Raw genomic sequence first — 10,710 nt, forward strand, 5'->3', positions numbered from 1 at the left:
AGTCAGCTTATGATTCTTATCACATTTAATGTTCCCTAAGGGAAGAAGGTGTGCAGAGGCCTTCATATTTTTAAAATTTTCTTGTAGGGGTTTGAATCTATCTTCTCCTCCGCTGCACTCTGTCCTTCCAACAAGGCTGTGGATGCTCTTTTTCTCCAACCTAAATAATAATGCAGGAAATGGAACAGTGCTTGTCATAAAGAACAAGGGTGGAGACTGAGGGCGCCAGCACGGGGGCTTGTAACTACTTTGGGACACTCTGGAAATCATCGATCCTGTCATATGTTGAATCCAAGTTCAGTGGGACCTCCTCTCTCTCCTGTGGTTTGCACAGGGCCAAATGCAGCAACAAATGTGCCTCGAGCCTGTGGGCTCATCATGCCCCCCAGACAGGAGAGGGTGGGCAAACACCCATTGGCAACACCAAGTAGTTGGTAGAAATCTGATAAGGCTCAGATGTGAGCGAGGCTCACATACTGTCCACACACTCAGCCCCAGCAGGCGTGAAGAACTCCTGGGTGTGCCCTGGTGCACAACTGGGGGACTACAGAGGCATGGCCATGGCCAGGAAGTGGGCAAATGGGTACCCTGATAATCTGCTATATCAGTTGCACATCCAGAGGGCTAGTTAGGTGCCTACACTTCATTTACTGGACCTTGGACCTCAAAGAGCCCTCCAAGCACCAGAGCTGCTCTTGCTGTGGGTATGTTCTACTGCACCTGCATTTCTGCCAGCTGGTGTTAAGTACCTTCCCACTGACTCTGCCCCACATCAGGTGGTCCCATCCAGATGGACATCCCTGGCTGTCAGGTTTGAGACTGTTGGGACACAGAAGCAAATATTTATCTCTGTGTAAAAGAAACTTTAAGTGCCTACCTGTAAGGGAGGCTGCACAGCTGAACATGCCAAACACAAAGAAGCAAACCAGACACCACCCCCCTGCCTCATTTATGGGGGTCCTTCCTCAGCTGGCTTCTGATGTTCTCTACTCTCTGTGTTACAAGGAGCCTGCACATGTATCCAGAAGCTGAAATCTCCAGCAGTGAGGCAGGGCAGTAGCAAAAGGCTGAGCTAACACTTTCCAAAAGAACAAGTAGGGAGGCCAAAGATAAATTAAGTATCAGAAGCAGGGCCTAGAAATGTAATCAAAGCCTGAGGAAGAGTTTGGGAAATGTTGGGGTCAGCAGTGCAAGTGCAGAGCGAAGCTGGAGAGTCCTTGAGCATCTGAGCTCAGCGCCGGGTGCTGCCAGACCAAACTGATGACCAGTCTTTGCCGAGCAGCTCAGGAGGTGCCTAGAACGGAGTGACCTGAAGTAGCTCTTTCTTCACTGTAAAACCATCTGATCAAAAAACTACCAGACATCAGGATTCCCACTTCACCTTGGTATGACGTGCACCAATCCTCTGTAAAACCACTGGCACAGCTCTTGCAACACCGTGTTACTGTGAGGGAGAATCAAAGAGCTGGGAGTGCTCAGGATGAGAAGAGCTGCAAGGTTCACACTCCCCAAATATCAATACATAATTGGCAGTACGTGCATTATTGTATTTCTTTAAGAATATAAATATATAATGAGGATTTCCACCAAGTGGCCATATTTTAATTTATTTACAAAAGAAGTAAGTCAAACCCTGCTGGAATCTCTCCATACAATGGAGTGGACAGTGCATGGATTTCTTGGAAGTGCCACATTCAGAGAAAATTAACACGTCCTTAAAAGCCAGTTTCAAGACAACTCTCTCTCAGACACAAGGTTCTGGCTGTGAAACAGAACATGAGACATGAGGCACCGCGTGACATCAGGTAGCACATTTCTGTTTATTTGCCTTTCTTCAAGAACTCTAACTCACCATCAGGCAAAGGAGTGCATACAAGATGTACAAGAAAAAGATTAAAAGAGACTTCTTTATCACTGTATTCTGTGGCACCAAGGCCCACAGCCTCTGGGGTTTTTTTTGGCTTTTTAGAAGGGTGTGTTTTCCCTCTGGCTGAGGTGTTACAGTTCAGAGAACAACCTGCCGTCTACAGGAATCTCTTGAGAAAATTCGAAGTGAACACAGCTATTTGCTGGGCCGTTTTACTGAATGCTGCCAGCTGCACCACGAGCATTTCACCAGACACTTGTCAGCTTGTGAACCCCCAAGTTTATAGAGGCAATAGGAGGGACAGGGAGAAGTGGTTGGAGTTTCTTTCCCCTCACAGCAGATTCCCGCCTGCTGTAAACTTGTGTTTGTGTACTTCAGCACAGCTGTGATGTCCTGCAACAGAGGTTCTGCCCTAGACATACACAGCTTGCCCACAGTCCAACTCAATGCATTAGTAACTTTCATAATAATATTAAAACCCAAGGTTTGTAGCCCCATGTCCTTCACATGATGCTCTGTCTGTTCACATCCACGTTGTATGCTGAGGAATTGGAACAGCCTCGGCCAAAATCAATAAAAATGCCTTCAGAATCAGAGTCGATCGACTCCAAAATCTGATCCACTATGTTCTCGGGGCTGGAAGAGCGAACTGGAATCAAGGAAGGGTCACTGTCCAGCTCAAAAGACCTACGTGGGTTGTCCATTGAGTGGAAGAGTCCTTTCTGTTGCTCAACTGTGCTGAGTTTGCTAGAGCATTGCACTGACCCGGGGCTGGGCCTCTCCTGGTCTCCTGACAGCGAGCTTTTCGTGGCTGTCATGGAGCTCTTGGAACCGTTGTCCATGATGGTGGTGAGGTTGGAGTACCCCTGTAGCTCCAGGCAGGAGGTCATTTCCGAAACAGAGTGCCTTCGGATGCCTGTTCCGTTGGCAGTCATGCCCTCGGTCTCATACTCAGCTACTGGCGTCAGCAGTGGATTGTTGTAGCTTTTCGATCGCACCACAGGGTTCTTGGCAAGGATGTCACCCGACTTTGAACGCCTGAAGAAACGCTTCTCTGTAAACGGAGAAAGATCCAGAGTAATATATACAGAGTCTCCCATTTTGGTGATACTAATAAATACAAGTGTTCAAAAGAAAACTCAAAGTCTAAATATTCATAAGCTTTTCCTGAATGACAAGAACTTTTTTAAAAGCATACATTTTGCTGGTTTTATAGATCCACGGGATTCAGATTTCCTAGATTTCTTTAGCATATTGAAGACCTCAAACATATCTTTACAAATAATAGCTCAGATGCCCTCATATTCATATAACTTCAGCAGCTGGAGTAAAACAGTAAATACTGTGGGAGACCCGATATACAATTGCAAATACTTTCTTTAGACACAGAAAGGGCAATTCTGTTCTTGTTCAGGCTATAAAAGTCATCACTGATTCACAGAACCACAGAATGTCAGGGATTGGAAGGGACCTTGAAAGACCATCTAGTCCAAGCCCCCTGCCGGAGCAGGAACCTAAACGACATCATGTAGAAAGGTGTGAAATCTAACTTTTCCACCCATCCTGGAAATTCAAGTCTTTTCAAATTTGGGGCACAAGGATTAAGAGAGGCAGCCTGACTAATAATTCTGGAAAAACTGAGATTCAAAGCATCATATGGAGACCAAAGAAGGAAAGAGCACCAAGCCTGTTTGGACATGTTAACTGGAGGGCAGTGCTCACTGGGGAACAGGGCAGCCTTTCTGGGGAACAAACCTGCACCCGATCAATTGGGCAGTGCTGGTACCAAGGCTGCTGTTAACCGAGTGGGCTCTTTCCACAGAACAAGCAGCAGGTGGCAGCAAGGCAGCATGGAGATCAGCCACCGCTGGTGCAGAGCTGGAGGGCTCTCCTGCAGCAGGACCAAAATGATCATCATGCAGACTTTTCGCAGACTTTTTTAAGTGGGGTGAATAATAGGTCTCACTTTTGAAGCTTCCTCCCCGCTGCTCTCACTTTGCCATCCCCATGCAAGGGGCACGGCTTGAGAAAGGAATTGAGTTACACTCTGGAAGTCAACCACAGCCACTTCGTGTAAATTGTCTGCTTTAAATCAGGATGCTCGTGCATGTTCCTTTCCAAACCATGACATTTCCTTTACAACCTGGACATAAATTCTGATCATACGCTGTACTAATAAAAAACTCAGTTTCTGTACTTAAGATGGTATTTTGCAGTTGTTTCTACCTCAGCAGTGAAATCACCTGAGTCAAGTTCACTTTCAGACTTTGTCTTTGTTACGAGTTTGACCTCGCAAATAGAAAAGGTTCCTTCCCTGGGGCTGCCCTGCCACAGGAACTCTGGCTTCTTGGTCACACCAAGGTTTGGCTGGAGGGGAAGGCCAGAAGGGGAAGAAAAGAAGTCAGTGGCCTCACCAGAACCAAGGAAAATATGTCACAGCTTTAAATCATACTACCAGAACAGCTGGGCAGAACCAGATGAATTATTTTAAAAGCAGCAGAGACTTATGCACAGCTTCCTTGGATCCGGGTTCATTGACTACAGTAAGACCTAGCCAGGGGTACTGCCACAGACCCCAGCAAGGGGAAGTGCTCAGTCCACCAAAACCTTCCTATCTTCTTCTAACAACCCACCTCACTGGAGTTTTATTCTCTTTGGGGGCATTTTTTGTGTCCTGATATAAAGAAGCTTGTTTTCAGAAAAATTCAGTTTGGGGCTCCATTTAAATGCTTGTGGCCTTTCAATGGCAAGCAACAAATACAGAGCAGTCATCCTGAACCATTTTCCATAAATAACTGGCCTCCACTTCTTCAGATAAAACAGATTTGTTTCTTAAACACCTACTGCAATAAAACCATTCAGCTTCCAGGGAAAATCAACTACCTTATTGACCATTTCTGACAAGGAAATAGATTAAATTGACTGCACAGAAAACACACAATTGAACTTCTTTTCCCCTCTATTTTTTCTATTCAAGCAGGCCACCACAGTATTTACATTAAAATACTCAGATGCTACCACACTTCCTTTTTGATTTACGCTGTTAGTATCCCCCTTGCATTTTCAATAGATTGAATTATTATGTGGCATATTCAAAAGACCTTCATCTTGTCCAAATCTGGCCTTCACAGAAGTCACTGAATGTTTCAGAGCTCAGAGAATCACAGACAACAAGCTGGAAGGGACTCGAGAAGGTCAGTCAGCCTCTACCACCAGGCAGGAGCATGTTTACCCACCTTGCTCCTTACGTATGCCTACATATGTGACATGTATATAGTGCCTCTAGCAGTGAAGACTCAACAGCTTCCAGAGGCAGTTTATGTGACATTAGAGATTATCCTTTCCATGTAATCTGAATTTCCCTTCCTATGTGTGCTCCACTCTGTTTTTCATACACTCAGTGGGGTGGAGAACAGCTTATTACCTTCTACTCTGCAGAAAGCTTTTACATGTTTCAAAGCTTATCACTTAGTCTTCTCTAAGACAAATTCCTACTCTCTCCCCTTCTTAAACAGCCTTGTAGGATCTTCGTGCACTAAAGAACAGATGCTACTCAGCACTCTAGAAATGACTTCTTGCTTCTTCCTCTCACTGTCTACAAAGCATCCTGTGTTAAAGCTCTCTCATTAAAAGGTAGAATGTAAATGCTAAACACACTCTAGATTTGCATATTTATTAATGAGCACTGTTAGGATGATCTGTTTTCATCTTCTGCTACTGGCAAGTTTCTCTGTGACTTTGCACATTGCAAAGAGTGTGGCCTTAGAAAAGGAACCTGACCACACTGCGTTAGTACCAGCAGTTTCCTCTCCTGTGGGCCCTGGCCCTGTGTGGATGGATCAACGTTTTGGTGAAGTCCTCTGTCCTGTCTCAAATTGAGCTTCTGTTATTCTTACCCAAGATACAGGAAGAGTGCGTGAAGGGTCCATCACTGGAATACAGACCATAGGTGCCCAAGTAAGGAGAAACAACTTTCTGGATCAGGGATTCCAATTTCAAATAATCTTCAGTCACACCTTTCGACTCGTGAACCCCCTGAAAGAGAGAAAATACCCAAGATGAGCACTGTCCCCTCCAACCACAAGCTTCCCTTGCTCACCAGTGCAAGCAGAGAGGCAGCGAGTATTCTCACTAAGTTATAGAGCAAAGGTGGACCAAGATGTGATACCAGTTTGTTACTACAGCTGATTCCTGTCACTGTAAAGCCAAGAGACGTGAGTTGAACCAGAGAGACTCATCATGCAGGCACTGCACACATGCTCAGAAAGCACTTCCAGGACATTTAAATCCAGAAATGCACACCCTGCTTAGTGCAAAGGCACTCAGGGCAGATGGAGGATGTAGTCTGTGAAGATGAATTTAAAACATTCCTGGATTTTTCATTATTGCAATCTTATACTGACTTCCTACATGAACTACCACCAAGTGCTGCACCAGCAGCTGGTTCCACAGGGTGTCACTGCCATCTAAGCAATACCAGCAGGGTTAAGAAAAAGGTGAAACTGCGACTCAGAAATATTAATTCCAGGATATTTTCAACAATAACTATTTATAGTGAAGGTCTGTATATTTATAGTGAAGGTTTGTATCTCTTTCCTCAGCCCCTCCCTGGCACTTGCCATTACCCAGGCAAAAGTCACATTATAACTAGAGCGATAAGCTTCACCCATAGGCAAAATCTGTTGCCCTGAGCTGTTAACTCTGCACTTCCACCCACAAACGGGCTTATGGGGCTGCAGAGGTGACAGGAAAGCCCTGTGGAGCTGCAGTCTCCCTTCCACTGACAGCTGCAGCATGCGTGCTCCTGCACTGTCTGAGCAGAGCCCTGTACACTCGTGTGTAGGATTCCTCTTGCAACCCAAAGTAAATTCACATTTTAGCCTGTTGCTATGTGGCCATCTGTTTGACACATCTCGTTGCAGAATTAAGATTCTAAATGTTATATGTGGCAAGAATTTTGCTTGAATTTACCAGAATTTCAGATTTCACAGTATGTCCCTGAATTATGGTTTGGGATGAAAGCCTCCAGAGAGCAATATGCAGAGCAAATGAATACAATTGCAACACTTCCTTCAGCATGTGAGAGGATCCTGATGTATCACTGCTCAGTGTGATTCACTAACCAGTGTCTGCGGGTGACCACCAGACTGTGACACGTTTGTGAATGACTTACTTCACCCCTTGGCTGCTGCGCTGCCTGAATGCCGCCTGCCGTTACTTAATTAAAGTTTATGAATGACAAACAGATAATGGCCAACAGAGAACAGACAGAATTTGGATTCCAACTCTAAATAATGAATAACAAATCTTTGGAGATGCTATGTCCTGTAAAACTTTGGGAAAGTCACAAATACAAATACAAGGACATATACAGTGAATCTGAAAGCTTGCAGACACCGAAGTAACAGCAGAATGAGCCCATAGATATTCATCCAACTAAAACCAGACAAAAATAACTCAGGAATAATTGAGAAGACTTAGTGAAGGTCCATGTATTATTTCAAAGTCATTGTTGGCCTGTATCAGAGAAAACGCTTCAAACAACAGGAGCAAGGGTCTCAATATTAATCATGTTGAGAACTGCTCCAGGGTTTTCCCTCCTGTCTTGCTGGGATTTATCCATGATCTTTTCAGCCCCCAGAAGGGCACCGTGCCTGCTACCTTACTACATATTCACCACTGCATCAAGCTCACAACCCACTGGCAAAGGTCAGCCAGTGCATTAGGCCATCCGCTCCAGGCTCCCACTCCAATTGCCTCTGGAGCTGGTCTCTTAAATGTGATAGGCTGCCCAAGGAAGTTGTAGATGTCCCCTCCCTGGAAGTGTTCAAGGCCAGGTTGGATGAGGCTTTGAGCAACCTGGTCTAGTGGAAGGTGTCCTTGCTGATGGCAGGGGGGTTGGAACTAGATGATCTTTAAGGTCCCTTCCAATCCAAACCATTCTATGATTCTGTGTAATACTGGTGGTAAAAGCCAGTGATGTCTAGTGTTGCTCATGCCCAGACTTTGTGGTAAGGCTTTATTTTCTTCTCTGCCATTTAAGTCGTTTTGATACTTGCAGAGGAGGGTACCTAAATGAGACCCAGTACCATGCTGCCCACAAATTAACACTTACCTCTAGCAGAACTGTGACACTGTACAAGTGATAAAAGTGTCCTTGCCTGGTGGCATCTTAACACTGTCTGATTTCCTATCGGCCTTACATGCCTGCAAAGTTCCTTTGGTTTCCCTCGTGGTTGTGAATTATCTGTTCTGCCATACACTCCTTCCCTGATGACCACCACTAAAGCCTGAGCTGTATTCTGTGTTGACCACTGACTGCTCTGGCAGGGATACAAGGAAGCTTCCAGCAGCTCTCCTGGGCTGAGCTGAGAGGATGAAGACTTGACCAAGCTCCAGCTGCTGGAACACTTCTCCATCATGAGCCAGGGAGCAGCTGTGCTGGGGCACGATTTGCCTCATCCCCACCACTGCTGCCCTGCAGCTGCTGTGCCTGGAGAGCCCGTCGGCTCACTGTTCCCAAAAAACACTCTCTGCTTTCAAAATCCCAACTCCCTAACCACTTGCATCAGCTTCTTCTTCAATCTTGCCCTCAACCTTCACTCCTGCTCTCCTCAGAGCACTGCTAATCCCCACTCCCCTTTTCACTTAAGCCTCTTTCAGTTCCCACCTTAGAAGTGAAGAGGCCACAAAATGCCACCTGTACAGTGTAAAACCACCCAGTATTAACACCGTCTGTCATTAGTCTCATCCCTCAGCTCCGCGATCATCCATGGGATGCTTTTCAAAACATACTGAAAAGTCATAAAACATCTGGCATCTGCCAGAGCCGTGGTGACTCCTCTTCTGCTCTGCACCTCGGCACAAATGTGCTGAATCCACCTGCAACATCCTCCCTGCATTGGCCACTGTTCCAGGCCTTCCTGCAGGCGCTGGTTGGGACAGTTCCCTCAACCCATTTCCTTGGTGTGGAGCTTCTGTGAGAGCAGGACTGTAACAGGCTGCAGACCACATCCTGAACTTGTAAAAGAGTTTTTATTTTTCCTGCATTTCTTTTTGCTGTGTTATTCAATGACAAACACCCTCCAGGCCTCTATTTAACCAAATACGAGTACACCCCAATATTCACCAAGGATTACCTCAGCTTTCCAAACCTAAACTTTCTGTATGACCTGAGCAACAGCATCACTTATTTATGAATTACCCCAGCCTGAATGGCCCAGAGGAGTGTCTGCAGGCTCAGAGCAAGCTGGGACCACCTCTGCCTGGCTGCAGCCCTTGCCCAGGGGCAGAGCAGCACTGTGTTGCCATCACTGCGTGCCACTCATGAAGCCAAATGTCCCCTGACCCAGAGCCAGCTGGTCCTTGCTGCATCTGTGCCAACATGACATGGCTGGGAAGCGTCCCAACCCCAATGTCTGGGCTGTAGGCTGTCAAAGGTTGGGTCATGGAGTGTAAGGCAGGACCTGCTCCTCTTCATAAGCTTGTAAGCTCATGGCCCAGGAAGAAGGCAGCTGCAGGGAAGGATGGACAACTCCTAGAGCAGATCACCTTCAGCAGGCCAGGGGAAGCGTCTGCTTTGCTTTAGCTGCCAGCCCCTCGGGTGCAGTTAAACTCTCAACCAAAGGTTTCCACCCCATCCATTGTGCCACATGCAAAATCACCTGTTTGTGAGTCACCAAATTCAGTGGGAATGCACTTCTGGTGGAAGTTTAGGATGGAGCAAAGTATGGTTATAAAGGCTTCCTCTAGCTGTATGTACAATATAGACAGATATACCTGTATAGACATCTATAGACCTATCTACATAGATAGCCAGACATACTTAAAGATACAGGAAGCTCTTTTTAGACTCTTTCCCAAATTTGTAAGTGATGGTGCTTACAAAGGCAAAGTTAGCTTTAAAGCAAAGCAAACTTGGGATCGTTATTCATGTCACAATAGTTTCTGAAAAACTGATGGCAGGACTTAAAAGTCACCAATAAAATAATAAAAAAGGTATTTGCCTGTTATTTTGGCAACTCGTGGTTCTTCTTGTACTTACTGCTTACTAGTTTGGTCTGTCACTACATAGCAATAAAACAAAAGTTGTATCGAGCAGGCTGGCTGCTTAGCTTGCAGGAAGCTACGTTGTAATTTGGAGGAAAAAAGAAAACTTGGAGCATTATTAGAAAACCAGAGACTCTACCCTTACCTTTAATACAATATTTGCTCTGCAGACATGCAAAAACTTACTTTAAAAGATAACCATGACCTTTCATGAACCCAATTTCATTTTAGCAGGACAGTTTCATGTTTCTCTGCAAGTGTGAGATGTATCTATTAAATTCCTTTTAAAGGCCTTGACTGATTTAGTTATTTCTCAATTGAGGGCCAAAATAGCTCGATATCAAATAGCTGCAAGTACCTGAGTACTTTTGGAACAGTGTAGCTGCTGGATCAAATCCTCATCTTGTTTACACTCCTCTGAAATGCAACAACAGTCACTTCATTATCTTTGGAAGGACTGTAATGTAATATTGTGACAAGAGTCTGCCTTACTCTCCAGACATGGATAATGGGGATTTGAGCACTGAGTATGTGAATACCATTGCAAATAGGAAAGGTCTATACTCAGCATTGAGAACAGAGACATGTAACACCGTATCCAAGTCCCCGGCTTCACTAACCCGTAATTAAAACATTTAGAAACAGGGAATTGTAGGTAATAGCTCAGAAGCATTAAAAGGACCCTATGCACCGCTGGTTTTGATATGTAAATCTGTAAGCACTCCCAGAAAGGCGACACACCCTAAAGACTACGGGTTGTTGGGGTAGCTACTTTATGAAGTTACAGCTCCATC

At 45.3% G+C, this 10,710-nt stretch overlaps 1 protein-coding gene across 1 annotated transcript in view; it reads right to left on the reverse strand.

The window, feature by feature from the left end:
- Positions 1-2,040: 2,040 nt before the first annotated feature.
- The window catches only part of PRR5 (proline rich 5), a 53,298-nt gene continuing 44,628 nt past the window's right edge, over positions 2,041-10,710 (reverse strand). The window contains exons 7-8 of the mRNA XM_010176357.1: positions 5,764-5,902; positions 2,041-2,921 (exon numbers count right to left, since the gene is read on the reverse strand). Coding sequence (XP_010174659.1) covers positions 2,371-2,921; positions 5,764-5,902 — 690 coding nt within the window. The 3' untranslated portion in view covers positions 2,041-2,370. The remainder of the gene's footprint in view (positions 2,922-5,763; positions 5,903-10,710) is intronic.

The sequence above is a fragment of the Antrostomus carolinensis genome, unplaced genomic scaffold, assembly GCF_000700745.2.
Source record: "Antrostomus carolinensis isolate BGI_N321 unplaced genomic scaffold, ASM70074v2 scaffold16999, whole genome shotgun sequence".
Classification (NCBI taxonomy): Eukaryota; Metazoa; Chordata; class Aves; order Caprimulgiformes; family Caprimulgidae; genus Antrostomus; species Antrostomus carolinensis.